General features: G+C 42.4%; 1 protein-coding gene across 8 annotated transcripts in view; it reads left to right on the top strand.

Annotated features, from left to right (window-relative positions):
• Positions 1 to 19,694, top strand: part of ADGRB2 (adhesion G protein-coupled receptor B2) — a 313,970-nt gene that overhangs the window by 215,286 nt on the left and 78,990 nt on the right. For 5 of the 8 annotated variants that reach the window (XM_034413346.3, XM_060691413.2, XM_060691412.2 and 2 more), the window contains 7 exons: positions 4,547 to 4,741; positions 7,842 to 7,910; positions 8,031 to 8,139; positions 10,166 to 10,312; positions 12,895 to 12,970; positions 13,077 to 13,203; positions 15,985 to 16,028. In XM_034413346.3, coding sequence (XP_034269237.2) covers positions 4,547 to 4,741; positions 7,842 to 7,910; positions 8,031 to 8,139; positions 10,166 to 10,312; positions 12,895 to 12,970; positions 13,077 to 13,203; positions 15,985 to 16,028 — 767 coding nt within the window. The remainder of the gene's footprint in view (positions 1 to 4,546; positions 4,742 to 7,841; positions 7,911 to 8,030; positions 8,140 to 10,165; positions 10,313 to 12,894; positions 12,971 to 13,076; positions 13,204 to 15,984; positions 16,029 to 19,694) is intronic. The other 3 variants (XM_034413343.3, XM_034413341.3, XM_034413342.3) reach the window with 3 other exon arrangements.

Here is a 19,694-nt window from a genome sequence, read left to right as displayed (position 1 = left end):
AATCCCCATTCCCTCCCCACTCCAGGGGAAAGATACTGCAAAATCCCCATTCCCTCCCCACTCCTGGGGGAAGGATACTGCAAAATCTCCATTCCCTCCCTACTCCAGGGGAAGGATACTGCAAAATTCCCATTTCCTCCCCACTCCAGGGGAAAGATACTGCAAAATCCCCATTCCCTCCCCACTCCTGGGGGAAGGATACTGCAAAATCCCCATTCCCTCCCCACTCCAGGGGAAAGGATATTGCAAAATCTCCATTCCCACCCCACTCTGGGGCCAGCCAGAGGTGGTATTTGCTGGTTCTCCGAACTGCTCAAAATTTCTGCTACCAGTTCTCCAGAACCTGTCAGAACCTGCTGGAATTCACCCCTGAATTGTACCCTGTGAACTACTGAGCGGCTCCGCCGTCCCTCTCTTTCTGCATTCCAGAGATTCCAAGTTTCTTTGTCTTTGCTCCCTGGGAAAGAGCTCTTCCCTCCTGCAACCCTGGACTATATTCTTCCACAAGCTAGTTATTAGACCTCTAGACCAGTGGTGAAATGTAAAATTTGTTACTACCGGTTCTGTGGGCGTGGCTTGATGGTGGGGTAATGTGACTGAGTGGGCGTGGCCAACTTTTTTTTTTAAACTTTTAAAAGCATTTTTTCTACAACCTCTTTAGCCAAAGAGGTTGTAGAAAAAATGCTTAAAAAAAAAAGCCTCTGATGATTGAGCGGCTCAGCTGGGCATGGGGAGGGGGACAGGGATTTTTGCTACCAGTTCACAATTCACCCACTGCCATTGCTACCAGTTCGGGTGATCCGGTCTGAACCAGGAGCATTTCACACCTGTTCTAGACCCGGACTGCTGCATGCAGTGGCCTTGATTGGCTTTTATTTATTTATTTATTTATTTATTTATTTATTGGTTTGATTTATATGCCGCCCTTCTCCAGAGACTCAGGGTGGCTTACAATGCGTTAAGCAATAGCCTTCATACTTTTGTATATACCTGCTTAGTAGGGCTTTCGCCCCCCCCAAAGCGGTGTTCTTTTTTATACAAAGTCAGCTTATTGCCCCCACAATCCGGGTCCTCATTTTACCTACCTCGAAAGGAGGGAAGGCTAAGTGAACCTTGAGCCTGGTGAGATTTGAACTTGCAGTAATTGCAGGCAGCTGGTGCTACTTAATAGCACTTTAGTCTGCTGCACCACCAAGGCTCTTTTCTGGGTTTTCAGACAGTAGTTGGACTGTCTTCGTCCCCCATCACTTGGTTCTGCCTCTCCATGGTCTCGCAGCTCTGAGACTTGACAGAATGCCAAATAATAGCGTTAGAAGGGAGTTCTTCTAGTCCAACCCCCTCCTGAAAGAGAAAACCCTACATCATTTTGGAGAAATGGCTTTCCAGTCTCTTCTTGAAAACAGCCACAGATGGAGCACCCACAACTTCTGGAGGCAAGCTGTTACTCTGTTTAATTGTTCTCGTTGTCAGGGAATTTAGTTCTTGGCTGGATCTCTCTTCAGTGAGAGAGATCTTCCACCTGTTACTTCTCGTCCTGCCCTCTGGTGCTTTGGAGAATAAGTCGAGCCCCTCTTCTCTGTGACAGCCCCTCAAATATTGGAAGAGACTTTTTCTCTTGCTGCCTGAATTTATTTATTTATTTTATTTTATTAAATTTCTATACCACCCTTCTCCCGAAGGACTCAGGGCGGTGTACAGCCAGAAATAAAACCATGACAATATAAAAATTAAAAGCAATTTAAAACAATTAAATAAATTGGCCAAAAACTCTAATAAAACAACCCATTAAAATAGTAAAATATTATTATTATTTAGGCCAGCCCTGCTTGTTGGAATAGTAATGTTTTTAGGGCACGATAAAAGGTACACAGGTCGGGAATCCTACGAATCTCCGGGGGCCAACACCTTGAATCGCACCCGGAAGACCACCGCAAGCCAGGGCAGCTCGCGCAGGAGTGGTGTTACATGGGAGCGTCGAGTCGTTCCCATAATTACCCACGCAGCCGCATTCTGGACCAGTTGGAGCCTCCGGGTGCTCTTCAAGGGGAGCCCCATGTAGAGAGTGTTACAATAGTCCAGATGGGAAGTGACGATGGCATGAGTGACTGTGTGTAAGGAGTCCCGGTCCAGAAAGGGACACAATTGGTAAATCAGACGAACCTGATAAAAAGCCCCCCTGGCCACAGCCGTCAGATTGTCTTCTAAGGACAGCTGCGAGTCCAGGAGGATGCCCAAGTTGCTAGCCCTCTCTGAGGGGGTCAAGATCTCATCCCCAATAGTCAGTGATGGAGTCAACTGACTATGACGGGACACCGGAAACCACAGCCACTCGGTCTTGGAGGGGTTAAGTCTGAGCTTGTTCCTCCCCATCCAGACTATTGAAGACTGCTAAAGATGCCTGATGTTGGGTTGGAGGTTTCTCTGCTCTCTCCTTGGCTGCTGTTTTGTCTCTGCCATCTTCCTAGCTTAACTCTTTTCTTGACACACAAATAGACATGCTTGCTTTCAGTACACTTTTTGCAAAACAACTCTTCAGTGAAGAAGCGATGGGGTGGGGACGGTTTTAAACCTTCTCCCAAGGTAGTACCAAAATCAGGGGTGAAATCCAGCAGGTTCTGACAGGTTCTGGAGAACCGGTAGCAGAAATTTTGAGTAGTTCAGAGAACCGGCAAATACCACCTCTGGCTGGTCCCAGAGTGGGGTGGGAATGGGGATTTTGCAGTATCCTTCCCCTGGAGTGTGGAGGGAATGGAGATTTTGCAGTATCCTTCTCCTGCCACACCATGCCCACCAAGCCACACCATGCCCACCAAGCCATGCCCACAGAACTGGTAGTAAAAAAATTTGGATTTCACAACTGAGCAAAATTCTGGATCCCAGGAGGGAGAAAAAAATACTTTCTAATTCCAGGTACAAGTGGACTCTTCCATAGATGTCCAAGACCAGAATTCCCAGAGCAGGGAGAATTACCATTTCCAGTCATTTTCCTCAAAATCCCATATTGATGCTTTGTCTTTCTTGCACACCTTCACACACACACACCTCACACCAGTGGTGGGATTCAAATAATTTAACAACCAGTTCTCTGTCCTAATGACCAGCTGGGTAGGCGTGGCTCGGTGGTCATGTGACCGTGTGGGCATGGTCAACTCAATGTCATGTTAACAGCTTCACCTTAGCTGTTACAATGTAATAAAGGTTAACCAGAGAGGCAGTTTCTGTAAGCAGAGCAATAAAGATTAGGCTAGAAACAACACCAGAATGTTTCCTTCCTGCCTTCCTTACAGGATTAGCCCTGTAAAGGGGGCGGGAAAAAACAAAATAAGATTTCTTCCAACAACCGGTTCTCCCGAATAGGTGCGAACTGGCTGAATCCCACCACTGCCTCACACCAAACTTTAAAAACACGTAGAGGATCAGGTTTGTCTCCCTCTTTCAAATCCTCACATAAAACCTAGTTCACTCAGTAACTGGTAGCTGGTGTTAAAATGGATTTTATATCAGATTTATAACTTGCCCTTTCATTCAGAATTGAAACGATGTATATAGTACTTCCTCCTTCCCAGCAACCCAGTGTGGGAGGCTGGGTTGAAAGAGAGACACTTGTTCAAAGTCACCCAGGAAGTTCCATAGATGAGGGAAGACTCAAACCTTGGGGGGGGGGGCTGCTCTCAGTTCAGTACCTCTCACTACATTTTACTGGCTGTTTTCATTTTCATGCTGTGATAGAAAATAAGAATGCCTACAAATACTCTGGCAATAAAGATGAAGGAAAGGGTGTTAGGCATTATTTCATCAGATTAATATTGGCTGAGCAGCATAATCCTATGTGTCTTGATTTCTCAGTGAATTCTCACAAGGGGAAAATTGAGGCTTCTGTTAATCTGGCTGAGCATGGAAGCTCTTCTCCTTAGCTGAATTGCCAAAAGTTGCTTACCTGGTCAATCTTACTAATTCAGGTCTTAAGAAGTAGGGAGAAAAATAAGGATCATGCCTTAGGGAGAAAATTGAAGAGATCCAGAAACCTTGCATTTCTCCGTTTCTGCTGAGTTGTTTCCTAGGATTTTCTCTCCGTATTTTGTGGCTAGAATTTAAGAAGAGTTGCTTAAGCTTTCCTAGAAGCTCTTGAAAATTTTAACCCCTGACCTATGAAGGTATTCATAGAGAGTTGAAGTCTCGGTATAGAGAAGTCAATCCTGGCTCTCTGTCTTAAATGGGGCAAGGATCCAAATCAACTAAACAATTTACAAGATGTTAGGTTCGGCTCCTGCTGAAATTCAGCTTTCTTTATGAGCTTCTGTGGAGGTTCTCTTCCCAAAGTTGAGGAGAAAGAGCATCTGGTGCTAATCAGTTGGTGCAGAATCAGTTGGCTTCAGAAGGAGCAAACATCCCAACTACCATAGCAGAAATCTCTCAGATCTTCATCATTATATTTGAGGAACAAGTGGAAGTCCTAGGATGCTTGTAATTACATTTTTTCGTATGCTGGACCTGGTTTTAATCCATGATCTGACCTTGTTCCCTTTCTCTCCCTCTCCATCTCAAGCTCCGTGAGCACTTGGCTAAGGGCCAGCGCATGCTGGCAGGTGAGGGCATGTCACAGGTGGTCCGTAGCCTGCTGGAGCTTGTTGCCCGCCGAAGCTATTACAGTGGGGACCTGCTCTTCTCAGTGGAGATCTTGCGCAATGTCACAGATACTTACAAAAGAGCCACCTATATTCCTTCCTCAGATGATGTGCAGGTATTATGTTGACATCCAAAGGAGAAGAAACCATTCTTTGACTCTTAAGTTCATGAGGTCATTGGAGCTCAAGAGACTGGCTGCATTGCATATGCTAAGATTGGGAGCATGATGTCCAAATAACCTCATGCTTGCTGACATCATCATGCAAAACTATGACTCACACGGTTGCTTCTAAATGCAGCATGTGCATAATAATGCCATTGAGCACATTTTATTATTTTGACATCAGAGTAAAAATAATGACTCTGTAGGGAAAGCTACTGCTGCTGGGATGGGCCTCCTAATATTCCCCAATAACTTAATATACTTATTCTTCATCTACTTATTACACACAGAAATACTCCCTGTAAAGAATGGATCTGCAAACGTGGCACCTTTAAGACTTTTGGACTTCAACTCCCAGAATTCCATGGCTGGCTGAGGAATTCTGGGAGTTGAAAGCCACAAATCTTAAAGTTGCCTAGTTTGGAGATCCCTGCTGTAAAGGGAAAGCTGATCACTACCATTTGGGTTTACTGCTATTGGCAGCATAACTTTTAAAGATTGAGATTATTGTGATTATTTATCCATCTAGCACAGCTTTATATGCTCTCGGTATGGGGAATTCCATTTCATGGAGCCTGTAGTAAGGTCTCTTTCCCAGACCCTCTCCTGCTTTGTTGATCAGAGTCCACATACTGGCCCAATTGAAGAAAGTGGGAAGGTTACCCGTTCCAGAATCACTTACAAGTAGCCCTTGACTTACGACTACAATAGAGCCCAGAATTTATGTTGCTAAGTGAGAAATTTGTTAAATGAGTTTTGCCCAATTTTATGACTTTTCTTACCACATTCGCCAAGTGAATCACTGCAGTTGTTAAATTAATCACACTGTTGTTAAGTGAATCCGATGTCGCTGCAATGTCCACCAGAAAAAAATTGGTTACAGAATTATAGATGTCAACTGGTGCCAATTTTTTGGACATACCTACAGTATAACAATTATTGGAAAAATACATTTACTCACATACTTATCGGATCTCCACTCATGTAAATTAGGGAGTGACCCAAAAGGTTTGAGATCATGTATTTTCATAACAGGGAAGTTATTATTCAGAATTAATGTCAGTATTGTTTTTAATTTATTGTATGTCTATTGCTGGTTGAGGACCGTAATAAAGTATTTATTCTATTCTATTCTAAGTGAATCCGGCTTCCCCATTCACTTTGATTGTCAGAAGGTCACAAAAGAGAGATGACATGATCCCGGGACACTGCAACCGTCATAAATGTGAACCAGTTGTCAAGCATCCGAATGTAAATCACATGAACCATGGGGGATGCTGCAATGGTCATAAGCAGTGGTGGGATTCAAGTAATTTAACAACCGGTTCTCTGCCCTAATGATTTCTTTCAACAACCAGTTTGCCAAACTGCTCAGAAAGTTAACAACCGGCTCTCCCGAAGTGATGCGAACTGGCTGAATCCCACCACTGGTCATAAGTATGAAAAATGGTCATAAGTCACTTTTTTCCGGTGCCGTTGTAACTTTGAATGGACACTAAATGAACTGTTGTAAGTCGAGGACTACCTGTACTGCTTTCCCAAATGAGGGAAGAATCGGGACCATTTCTCTTTTTTTTTCTCCATTGGGAAGATACGATAGCTGGAGCCTCCATGTAGAGGCTGAAACAAGGCAAAAATATACAGTATGATGTCTCCTGTACAAAGGGTTCTCACCACCAAGCCCCAGTCCTATGTGGTCATCCCGTCCGCTGAGAAAACTGGATGTGATGCCACTGCATCATGCTTGGCCTTGTTAAAAAGAGATTGAGAAGATTATGGGTTAGGAAGCTGAGTTGTGGAACCAACCCCTTTCTATAGGAGTTGAACGAACTAGGCCAGTGATGGCTAACCTTTTCCGGACCGAGTGCTCAAAGCGTGTGAACGTGGGTGCGAATGCATGCGCGTGTGCCCAAACTCCCAAAATGCAATGCACATGCACCCCCTGCGCATGTGCGTCATGCATGCATGCACCCTCCATGTGCCCCGCTCCCTGCCCATGGGTGTGCGTCCCCCGCATGTGCCCTGCCCCACGCTCATGCACTCGTGGCTCCCCATATGTGCCCCGCCCTCCATGCATGTGTGTGCCCTCCACATGCCCCCAACCTTTCACGCATGTACGTGTGCCCCCCGGCGTGTGCCCTGAACCCCATGCATGCGTGGCAGAGACCTGAAGACCAGCTGGTTCTGCGCGCATGTGCAGCAAAACTGAACTGGGGCAACAGCTCACGTGCCCACAGAGAGGGCGCTGCATGCCACCTCTGGCACGCGGGCCATAGGTTTGCCATCACGGAACTAGGCCATCATGGGCAGACATTATATATCTATTTGTTTAGGCACCATGTGACAATAAAAGCACTTCAAATGAGTTTTTCTAAGCACAACCATCCAGTTCCCATGTGGCTGACAATGACTAATTAACAGTTTGTTTGCAAGAGTTTCTTCAGCTAAACCTGAACATGTTAAGGCTGAACTTGTATGCAAAAGCAGTTTTTCTACTTCTGATGTATGCCTCACCAGGAGGCATTTTGGAGAAATGCAAAAGAAACACATTATGATGACTAGTGGGATATCTCAGGCGGATTCTGCCTCTTAATTTTTGAGCCTGTTCAGAATGCAGCTTTACACAAAGGCAGGGAACGATAAAAATTGCTTAATGTTAACTTGTATACAAACAGAGCCATTTCAGCCTTCAAAATAAATAGAACTCTTTTTTTTTTTTTTTTTAAGAAAGCTTGCAATATGGGCATCACTCTGAACGTGCACACATAATTGGGAAAGGGCAAATCTATACAAAATTTTATATTTAATAACAGCAGAAATGACTTGCAAACACAGGGGGTCCTAGAAAATGCCTGTGAATGTTTAAAAAAATGAGCATGAATATCCAAGCAAAAGATTTTCAGCCAAATATATAAAGAGATATAAAAATGGGGTTGAATGGAATTTGCTGCTGGGAAATTGAGAAAACTGCCTAAGGCCAAATTGCCATAAATATTACAACTGTTTCTCCCCGTCTGCTCTCTTTCCTTCACTTTCTCCTCTCTCCCTCCAGCGTTTCTTCCAGGTTGTGAGCTACATGGTAGATGCAGAAAACAGGGAGAAATGGGAAGATGCACAACAGGTGGGTTGCTGGGCGTGAACCTGTACCTCTGGTGGGATTCGGAAGTCTCTCATTCCCACCGAAGTGAGAATTAATTAATGGAGACCTCCATTAATTCTGATTCCTCCATTCCCTGCACAGGTGTTGCCTGGTTCCGTCCTCCTCATGAAAGTGGTTGAAGATTTCATCCATCTGGTAGGAGGTGCCCTCAAGGCTTTCCAGAGTTCCCTTATTGTTACAGACAACTTGGGTAAGCAACTGGAAGGGACTAGACAGATGAATAGTTTCTTTGGGATTTGAGACAAGGAATGGACTCTGGGCAATGATAGTCTTCTTCAGGCTCAGCTCTTGCAGTCCATTGGGAACTTCATGGTAGAGCAGAAGGAGGTGATTTACAAGATGTATGCAGCTCCTCAGCATCCATCTGGCTTCTAGAAATATCTCTAGTTATCTTTATAAAAATTGTGGGATGTTCTGCCTTGTTTTTTCCACCCCCACAAAAGTTCACACAGCTATTTTCCACTTAAGCCCCTTCTTGAAGATAGTGTTTCAAACTTCTTTCCTCCTTCTTTGGGATGCCACCAGATATATGTCCCTGTATTTCCAAGAGATTGAAAACATTTGTAATGGCTCTTAAGCAAAAGAGGGTGAAGGCTTATCGCATTGTAAGCCGCCCTGAATCTCCAGAGAAGGGCGGCATATAAATCGAACCAATCAATCAATCAATCAATCACTAAATAAATAAATAAATAAATAAATAAATAAATAAATAAATAAATAAATAAATAAATGCAAAAGGCGAGGCAGGCAGGATATCAATCTCCAAGGTGGACAAGAGCAAAAGGCCAAGTTTCTTCCAAAGTCTTATATTTCTTTTTTTTTTTTCTGTTCTGGAAATTCTGTCTCTCACTCATTTGTCCTACTTTCTTCTGTGTCCTACCATCATTGATAGTAAACTAGTTTGCATCCATAGCCTCTGATAGTGAATTTCCTAGCTGTTGCTGTAGAACTGGCTCAGGAAATCCTTCTAGGCCAAGAATGACTTAGGACTTCTGAGAGCCTTTGGTTGACATGCTCACAAAATGCCTACCGAGGGAAAAATGCCTGTTCCCAACTGGCTTCCTAGTGCAGTGGTCACCAACCAGTGGTCTGTGGACCACTGGTGGTCCATGATAAAATTCTGGCAGAAACATTATTTGCATTTTTATATTGCACTGAATACTATTTCTCTTTTTTAAAAAATAATATTAGTGGTCTGCAGGATTTAAAATTATGAATTTAGTGGTCCCTAAAGGGGACCTGAGGTCTGGAAAGGTTGGTGACCCCTGCCCTAGTGGGTATGGTAAATCACAGAATACCCATTCATCAGAAGGTGAAGGAACTCATCTCCATCTGGAGATGCTATCTTATGATTCCAGTAAGACTTTGAGGGACCCAAAGGTGTTTCTCCAAAATAATATATAGGTAGTCTTCAACTTTTGGGACTGGAATTTGTGTTGCTAAATAAGGTTAAGTGACTCACATCTGATTATATGACCATTTTGCCATGGTTGTTAAAAGGATTGTTGCAGTTAAGTGAATCATACAATTGTTATGTGAATCAAGGTGCCCTCATTGACTTTTGTTGTGGCCCGTACGTGGCCTGTGCAGCTAGTAGCTGATTCAGACAGCGAGGAGGCTGGTGTGTGGTGCTGCGCCAGCAGCCTGTGCAGCTGGCACTCGGGTCGGACAATGAGGAGGCTGGAGAAGATGTGGTGCCAGAGGCCGGGATTCAGCCAGGGCCTTCAGAACCTCCAGAAGCTCGATTGGGAAGGTCGCCAATAGCAATCACATGACCCCAGGATGTTGCAACTGTCATAAATACATGCTGGTTGCCAAGCTCCCAAATTCTGTTGACATGGCCATGGATGCTGTGATGGTCATAAACATGAGGACTGGTTGTAAGTCACCTTTTTCAGTGTCGTTGTAATTTATAAGTGCCTAAATGAATGGTTGCAAGTTAAGGACTACCTGTAGATGTTAGCAGATGGTGTTTTGTTAGCTTTACAGCATGTCTGCTGTATTTTTAAAATTAAAATAACCTTTATAAACCTGTAGTGAACTGGGAGCTTGATGGCCACCAAGGAAGGTGTTCCACCTCTGTTCTGTCCCTGCTCTAGAAGGCCATGACGTTAAGGATGAGGATCAAGTGTGCTTTATTTCCTGATCTCTATCCCAGAGTGACACCCAGCCCTTCTTTCCTGTTCTCCTCTCTTTCCCCTTCCCTCCCTTGGCAGTGATTAGCATCCAGAGAGAGCCGGTGTCTGCTGTGTCCAGTGATATCAATTTCCCCATGAAGGGGCGTCGGGGCATGAAGGATTGGGCCCGCCACTCCGAAGACAAGATCTTCATTCCCAAAGAAGTGCTCAATCTCTCCTCATCTGGTACATAGCCTCCACAAGGGACCGACTCATTGAGGGTGGGTGGAGTTGGAAGGAAAAGGAGACCCAGGAGTAGTGGTTAGAGGAAGGATGGGCAACTTGAATAAGACATGTGCTCCCAGATGCTCTTCTGCCATTCATTTAGGAAACTGTGACACCGGAAAGATTGGCAAAAATGTTCAAAGATAAATCAACAAAATGTTGGAAATGCCACCAGACATCGGGAACCTACTATCACATGTGGTGGACATGTCCAGAAGTGAGGAATTATTGGACAAAAATTTGAAGATGGCTAGAGAAAATGATACAGCAACACATTGATCTTAAACCGGAGTGGTTCCTGCTGGGTATCTTACTGAAGAAATTCAGTAAAGAAAATACATATTTGATTATACATGTAATAACGGCAGCAAGAATGGTACTTGCACAAAATTGAAAAGCAGAAAAAATTCCTACAAAGGGAGAACTAATTAAAAAAAAATATTAGAATGTGCAGAAATGAGTAGATTAACATTAGCAATAAGAGGGAAGGAAGAATCAGAGTATTACAACATATGGGGGCAATTTTATCAATGGATAGAGACTGAATATAGATAATAGACAATTAAAAATAAGAAACATGGGAAAAATATGTTGCAATAGATTAAATTTAAGTGTAAGAAGAACGATAAATATGTACTAAGAAAATGATTATAAATGTTGAATATGACGACACAAAAATTTTGTACCCAGATGTTACACTGATTGATTAATTATGAATTATTTGTTTTTTTAAAAAAATAGGAAACTGTGGGTCTTTCTGAAGAATGCTAGGCTTTAGAAGAGGTTCTCATCAAGCTGCCTAGGCCAGTGTCTCTCAAGTTTGGTAACTTTGAGATGGGTGGACTTCAACTCCCAGAATTCTCCAACTCAGGAATTCTGGGGATTGAAGTCTACCCATCTCAAAGTTGCCAAGGTTGAGAAACACAGGCCTTTTTGCCATTGTCGTTTTGCTGAGGCCCTGCTGACATTTTGAGGGTAGTCCCTAACAGAGCCATCAAAGTGATGAAGCTAACTATAAGCTTCATTATAAAAAAGTTTTTCTTAGATATGAGCCTTCTGCGTATTACTCTTAAGAATAGGGAAAAAGGACAGTTCACCCTTTGAAAACAGCTTTGACCTGATAAAGACTCATAGAAATGATCTGTTTATGTAAATGATCTATGAACCGTGTTCAAGTTTGAGACTCACCGGCTCAAGGTTGACTCAGCCTTCCATCCTTCCGATAATGAGAACCCAGATTGTTGGGGAAAATATTCTGACTCTGTAAACCGCTTAAAGAGGGCTGTAGAGCACCTATGAAGCGGCATATAAGTCTATGTGCTATTGATCTTAAGGTCAGCAAAGTAGAATAATTGAGGAATAATGCTATTCCCAAGAAAGAGAAGGAAGAATTGCAAAATGTTCTGTTCAGTTTTTTTAATCCAATCTTTATAGATAAATTGGAAAGAGTTCAGAACATTTTAGATTTATTTGCTGAGACATGCCTGCCAAAACACCAGTTTTTAAAGCCAGATTCTTTTGTCTCTGACATTATTGCTAATCTTGCTTACAGACATTTTTATATAGGCTGGACTGAAGTGTTGTTATTATTATAACTGACTCACAGAGCTGGATGTGATATTTCTAATTTTGATTTGGCATTCCAGTTACAGATTCTTTCCCCGCTATTGTGAAAGTCCAAATCTCTTTCTCCAGATTTCAAATCAGAGGTGGAAATGTGAGGCTTAGATATTTATAGCCCCATTTATACGATATGCATGCATATGTTATAAAGCTGAAATGAATGCATATGTGCAACCTGCCATATGCTTGAGTTTCCACTCAGAAACCAGAAAAATTACACCACGGTATAAAAAAAAAGATACTTGAAAATCCTTATTGAGTTGTAGGTTGTAAGGATTTGATTCTCTATTGAACTCTATATTGGTTCAGTTAATGCAGATACAGTTTGCTTTGGTCTTTCACACAAGCATTAGCCCTAGAAAGGATTATCCAGACAAATATTCAACTGATACAGTTTCTCCAGGAACATGACAGAGACAATCCTACCAGCTGCACAATTTTTCCACCACTTCTTTCTTTGTTCAGTACCCTGTTTCCCCGAAAATAAGACATCCCCTGATAATAAGCCCAGTTGGGCTTTTGAGTGCATACGCTAAAATAAGCCTCCTCCCAAAAAATAAGCCCTCCCCAAAAATATTTAAATGCAGAGCTGGAAATCAGGTAAGACAGCAAGAGGAGCCCCATTTTGCTCCATACACCCCAAAATAATAAGTCCTCCCCGAAAATAAGGCCAAGCGCTTATTTTGGGATTCAAAAAATATAAGACAGGGTCTTATTTTTGGGAAAACATGGTATATATAAATCTCTTAATACATTCTTGAAATCTTACAAATATTCTGGCAATTGTAGTTTTGGGGTCTTCTCATTGCTCTGAGTCTTGTTTAACACAACAAAGTCCTGATTTCATGTCCCACAAATGGCCCTTTAGCTGCTGCATTAATCCTTGTGGCTCTTGTCTTTCTTTCTCCTTCTGTCTGAAGAAACAGATGACTCGGCTTATTTTGTCATTGGCGCCATCTTGTATCGCACCTTGGGATTAATTCTGCCCCCTCCTAGGTGAGTGGATCTATCAAATTGCTTGCGAAAAGCAAGTCCATCTGGTAATGTGTTTGCAGCAATACGTCTGTGGTGCATTTTTATTCTGAATGCATTCTCATTCCAGTGACATTGCCAATTTCACCAACAGAAGTCCTTTAGCAGTCATGTCCAAAGTTCTCACGGTGACGGTGAAACCACCAACGAAGGCTGTGGAACCCTTGATCACAGTCGAGTTGTCCCATATTATCAATGTAAGTGTGGGGTCTTGTGGCACTTTTGCCTTTGAGTTGGGTAGACTAGTCCACCCCAGTATAATTAAAAGAGAAGCTCTTGATTTAAACATCCCATTATCACTTTACACTACAAAAAAATGCTCTGTGGCTGGAGGTTGAGTAACCAAGCCAGGGCCAAACCTGGTATGTATGAAGAGGGAACCCTGGATGCAGAAGAACAGATCTAGCATCGTTTTGCTGTCCGAGAACATAGTCAGGACAAAGCATATGTGCAACCTGCCATATGCTTTAGTTTCCACTCAGAAACCAGAAAAATTACACCACGGTATTAAAAAAAAAGATACTTGAAAATCCTTATTGAGTTGTAAATTGTAAGGATTTGATTCTCTCTTGAACTCTATATTGGTTCAGTTAATGCAGATACAGCTTGCTTTGGTCTTTCACACAAGCATTAGCCCTAGAAAGGATTCTCCAGACAAATATTCAACTGATGCAGTTTCTCCAGGAAAAATGACAGAGGCTGCACCAGCTGCACAATTTTTCCACCACTTCTTTCTTTGTTCAGTATCCTGTTTCCCCGAAAATACAGTGTCCGAGAACATAGTCAGGACAAATGTCTATACAGGTAGTCCTGGACATATGACCGTAATGAAGCCGGACCATTAGGGTCATAAATTGTGACAGTCATAAAGCAGGTCACCTGATTTTATGACATTTTTTTGTAGTGGTAATTAAAACAAATGTCATGATAATTAAGCAAATGCCACAGCCATTAACCAATGCTTCGCCAGGGGTACAATTTTGCTAAAAAGAGGAATTAGATTTTGTCAAAACTATTTGTAAAATATATGGCAATGGGGCATTCCCAACAGCCATAAATGTGGCCATGTTACCGAGCAAAGTTTGGTCACATGACTGTGGAGGTGGCCCAACCATCAGAATATTGAATTGGGTTGTAAGACCCCGTTTTCAGGTTGACTGTATCTCAAGGACTACTTTGAAATGAGACTTTGATTTCCCTAATGAGCAGCGTATATATAATGACCTAAGCATAGTGCATAAAATTATCTGCCACAATGTCTTTCCTGTCAATGACTACTTCAGCTTCAACCACAACAATACACGAGCAAATAATAGATACAAACTCAAGGTAAAGCGCTCCAAACTCGATTGCAGAAAATAGGACTTCAGCAACAGAGTGGTCATTGCCTGGAATGCACTACCAGACTCTCTGGTTTCTTTCCCAAATCCCCAAAACTTTAACCTTAGACTGTCTACTGTTGACCTCACCCCATTCCTAAGAGGGCTGTAAGGGGCGTACATAAGAGCACCAGCGTGCCTTCCGTCCCCGTCCTAATGTTCCCTTTTATTCGTATCCATTTCATGTATTCAAATTATGTTTATACTTTTACCTGTTATCTTATATATACTTGACAAAATAAATTTAGGATTATGATTATGATAAGAGGTTAACAGCCCATAAACATCTGTAGAGAAAAAAGCTACTGAAAGAAAGTATCAGAAAAATAAATAGTATTGGTGTGTTTGTGTATGTGATCTGTCTGTCTGTCTATCTCTATCTAGTACAGTGTTTCTCAACCTTGGAAGCTTGAAGATGGGTGGACTTCAACTCTCAGAATCCCCCAGCCAGCGCTGCTGGCTGGGGGATTCTGGGAGTTGAAATCCACCCATCTTCAAGCTTCCAAGGTTGAGAAACACTGATCTAGTATAGCCTTTATTGTCATTGTACATCATGTATACAACGAAATTGGTTTTAGCCTGACTGGTGCAATCCATGACAAAAAATACAAACAACATAAATAGTATAAAGAATGCAAGTAATTAGGGGGGGGGGAAGAAAAAGGAAGAAAAAGAAAAACTAGTCATAGATTTCCGCCTGTGCTTGGAGTGTGGTATCTCCATCCAGTACTTATGACCACAATAGAGCCCCAGATTTCTGTTGTTAAGTGAGACATTTGTTCAGGGAATTTTGCCCCATTTTACAACCTTTCTTGCCACCGTTGTTAAGTGAATCACTGCAGTTGATAAGTTAACAACCCAGTTGTTAAATGAATCTGGCTTCCCCATTGACTTCGCTTGTCAGAAGGTTGCAAAAAAATATGATCACATGACCTTGGGACCCAGCAACCGTCATAAATATGAACCAGTTGCCAAGCACGTCCTGAAGGTTGAGGACATGATCGTGGGAATGCTGCAAAGTTCGTACATGTGAAAAACGGTCCTAGGTCACTTTTTCAGTGCTGTTGTAACTTTGAATGGTCACTAAACAAACTGTTGTAAGTCAAGGACTACCTGTATTTCATTTTTATCCCTGAAAAAGTGCTGGAGAAAAAAAGTCAGGATTTATTTATTTATTTTTTTTTGCTTTAGTTAGATCCGTATAAGGGTTTCACCCCATCTGTTGTAATTAAGAGAGAAAGGGAAGAAATTCTCCCTTGGTGTAATTATTGTTGAAATTTATACTTCATTTCTGCCCTGCCTTTTTGCAATACTTTACCGTCTATCAGGGAACATAGGAAACAGCAACATACTTTGATGTGCATTGAATGCTTAGGCAGCCTCTGAAATCTTTACTGATATTCCCTCTGAAGGTAGAAAACCAACATCATAATTAGAAATTAGTATCTGAAAAGGAATGGATGGATGGATGGAAAGTGGAAGGAAGGAAAGTGGGAGGGAAGGAAGGAAGGAAGGAAGGAAAAAAAGAATATATGGATTTTCTAGGTGTACCATGTCTTGTTCCTCGTTCACATCATCCTCTTTCTACTTGTCCTCCAGGGCACCTCACATCAACAGTGTGTGACCTGGGAATACACTAAAGCGTGAGTATATTTCATGTTGCTGCATTCAGTGAATTGTGTAATGAGGCCACTGTGCCAATGATTGACATGCATGCGTGCCTGCAAGTTATTCAACCAATACCCTACTTTCTTAACTCAAGACCCTTAACAAAAATGAAAGTACAAAACACAGAATCAAAAGTTTCAAAGCATAAAGTAATTCTGAAGTTAGTTGCTTGGCTATCCAAGAGATAGTGTGGGTGATGATGATCGGAGAAGCTCCTGGATGCCTTCACATATCATATCCCAAGCTTGCAAGATTATCCATTCATCTGTCTTGTTCCTTCATCCATGTTTCTTGTTTCTCATTTCCATCCTCCCAAGAATTGGGTATCCTTCTAATGTTGGAAGGGGATCTACAGTTGAAAAAGAAAGCCTTGCCTTTGTTCAAATCTTTGTTCTGCAATCCTGCAGATAACCGGAGGGTGGCTGATTATACTCTTGATTTGCTCCCAGTATAAGTGTAGGAGGACAGCTTTTGGTCTAGAGTGGCAAAAAATATCAGAAATCTGATAGCGCCCTTTCTGATTAGCATTGTGATTAAAAATCATAAACTTTTTTCAGCTGCATCTCACTTCATCATATCCATTGAGTGAGTAGACCAATGTAGGATTTAAACTGGAGAGGGCAGGGGAGGAAGGGAGGGAGGGAGGGAGGAGGAGACAGGCTGCTTACCTGTGAAACAGATTTTAAGTGCCTTATTCAATTCAGTTCAAATCTTTATTGTCAGTGCACAACATATGTACGATGAGATTGGTTGAGCTTCCTCAGTGCAACCCCCCACAACACAATACAACTCACAGTGAAGACAGGAAATCCCTAACCCTATAAATCATATTAATAAAACGCCCAGTCCTATTGCACCAGTATGATGCAGTCCATCATACTACATACCGTGTTTCCACAAAAATAAGACCCTGTCTTATATTTTTTTGAACCCTGAAATAAGTGCTTGGCCTTATTGCCATGCACTCAGAAGCCCGATTGGGCTTATTATCAGGGGAGGTCTTATTTTGGGGAAAACAGGGTAGTTATGATGTTATTTCTCATTCAGGAGTCTGACAGCCCATGGATGAAAACTGTTCTTCAGCCGGTTTGTGAGGCTGGCTATGCTTCTGTATCTCCTTCCCGGTGGATTGCATTGTGTTTGTTGAGGATGGCTGAGATTGCCTGATACCTTTTGATATATTCAGATCAAATATATCTATTGATGAGATACTCATATGAAATGATAGAATATAATATGAATGCACATGTCAAAAGGTATCAGGCATTCTCTAAAGGCTAGTCAGAAAAGATGCTACCACCATGATGGCGAACCTATGGCACGCATGCCACAGGTGTCACGTGGAGCCATATCAGTGGGTACGTGAGATGCGCCAGCCAGCTGATTTTCGGGCCTTTTGGGCCCACCGGAAATCAGCAATTGGGCTATTTTCGGCCTCCAGAGGGCCCCCTGGGGGGGGGGGAAGGTTGTTTTCACCCTCCCCAGACTCCTAGAAAGGCTCTGGAGCCTGGGGAGAGCAAAAAATGGGCCTACTGGGCCATCACATGCCAAAAGCAGGGGGAGCGTGGGGAGTTGTGCGCACATGCGTGGGGGGGCATGGCACGTAGAATTATGGGCACATGCACACGCAACCCCCCCTCGCAATCCACCTGCTTTTGGCACACAATGGCAAAAAGTTAGCCATCATTGTGATGCCAAATGCTTCCCAATTTTTTCCCAACATGAGAGAGACTGCAACTGTCACCTGGGAAAAGTTTTTTCCCAGACTTATTCAGGCAAGGAGTCCTTGAAATGATATGTCGTACCAAGTTCTGGGCCTGGGTGGGTGTACTTGCTCAGCAGAATCTTCTATGGAGATGTGATAATACCATTCTAGAATGAAGAACTTCCAACATTATATACATTGTTGGACTGGAATGTCAACAGTCATGTGTTACCCCTTTCTCCATGAGGTGCACTGGTTGCCAGTTTCAAAGTCCAAAACAAGGTTCTTGGTTTTCACCTTTAAGGGGCTTCATGGCACCTGTGGAGCATGAAAAATCAGGAAATCCAGGCAGTTCAAGTGAATGTAGAGGTTTACTGCAAATTCAAGCTCTCTATAAGAATCAGAACTACTAACAGTCAAAGCGCATTGGCAATAGACAAGTGCCAATGGATTTCAAGATGGGTTGGTCTTAGATCTCTTGCGGCCACAAAGGGACTCAAGACGAATGACGTGTTTGACTCCTCCCTTGGGCTCAGCCTGGTCATCTCTTATAGCATTTGGGGGACCATATTTCCCAGTTTACATTAGCCTGTCCCATTAGATCTGCCAGAAAGGGCATGTTGCAGGTATCGTTGGTTAAGAAGCTTCATTGGATGGGTTCCAGAAGACATGCCTTCTCTTCTGTGGTGCTTATGGAACATTTCCTCTGCCCCCGCCCCACAACATTAAATTAGTTCCATCCATTTTGATATTCCAAAAAAACCTCAAGATCTGGTTCTGTTGTCAAGCCCGGGGATGAAATAGCTCTATCGTTCAGGTGGCCATTTTTAATCCTCCTGTATTTTTTGCTTTTATCATTTTTATTAATATGGACTTTAATGTTTTCTTTGATGTTTTTATATTTGTTGTTTTTTTATCTGATTGTTGTGTACCACCCAAACTCGCTTCCAGTGAGATGGATGGCTATATAAATTTGATTCATAAATAAATAACCCTGATTCTTCAAAATTTATCTGATAGCTCTGCTGCCGAAGATGAAATGCAGGTTATTAGTTCTGGAGAAAAGTAGAGAATTTCTGCTGGCACGTTGCTCATTTTTTCAGACGGAAGATTACAGATGGCCTTTCTGTTTCATGCCTAGTTCTGCATTTCAAGCAGAAGTGGGTGGGTCTGGGCCAGAAGCTAACTTTAATTTTCTTTCACTTATATTTAAATTTAATCAACATTCATCATAGCTGATGTGATTACTCTCTAGTCATATACATGGTGATTTTCCCCTTCGATCATAATTAAGCATTACAGTTTGGCAGCTATTTTTGCAGACTTCCGATATCATCCCTCCAGGCTTTCGTTCTGTTCTTTCTCTCCTCCACCTGGTTGCGTTGAGCTGGAGCATCCCATGTTTCTGAGATTTCCCAGGGTGATGTTGGTCAAATGGCAAAACTCACTTCTCCCTCTGTGAAATAAGGATAATATCAGGCACATCTTTGTGCTAAGATATGATGAAATAGTTGAAGACATGACAGCAGTAGTGACTTTGAAGGCTGGGATCTGCCCAGGGGAAGACAAGGAAACCAAGTCAACAAATCTTAGCTAATGTCAGCTTCCTTCCAGATTGATACTTAAACTCAAAGGCTCGCAGGCAGAGATTGAAGGACGTAGCTCTTGATAAGATAGTTTTTGTTACCGATACTAGAAAAGCTATTAATATAAAGAAAACCAACAGCTGCAAACTCAAGCCATACATTTAGCAAACCCAAGGTTCATTCCTGATACATTGCTATTTTTTTGTTAATCCATGCACCCCAGCACTCTGAGAACCAATTATTTTTTCAGTAGAAGTGCACATTATTATTCCTGCTGATTGTCTTGTTCTCGGGAACTTTTACTCCTGACCTACTCATGTTAACCCTTGACAGCTAATTAATAAAAGCAG

The sequence above is a fragment of the Pantherophis guttatus genome, chromosome 10 (assembly GCF_059756535.1).
Source record: "Pantherophis guttatus breed Tessera chromosome 10, ASM5975653v1, whole genome shotgun sequence".
Lineage (NCBI taxonomy): Eukaryota > Metazoa > Chordata > Lepidosauria > Squamata > Colubridae > Pantherophis > Pantherophis guttatus.
Note: the sequence above shows the minus strand (reverse complement) of the source record. Positions and strands in the feature narration are given on the sequence as shown.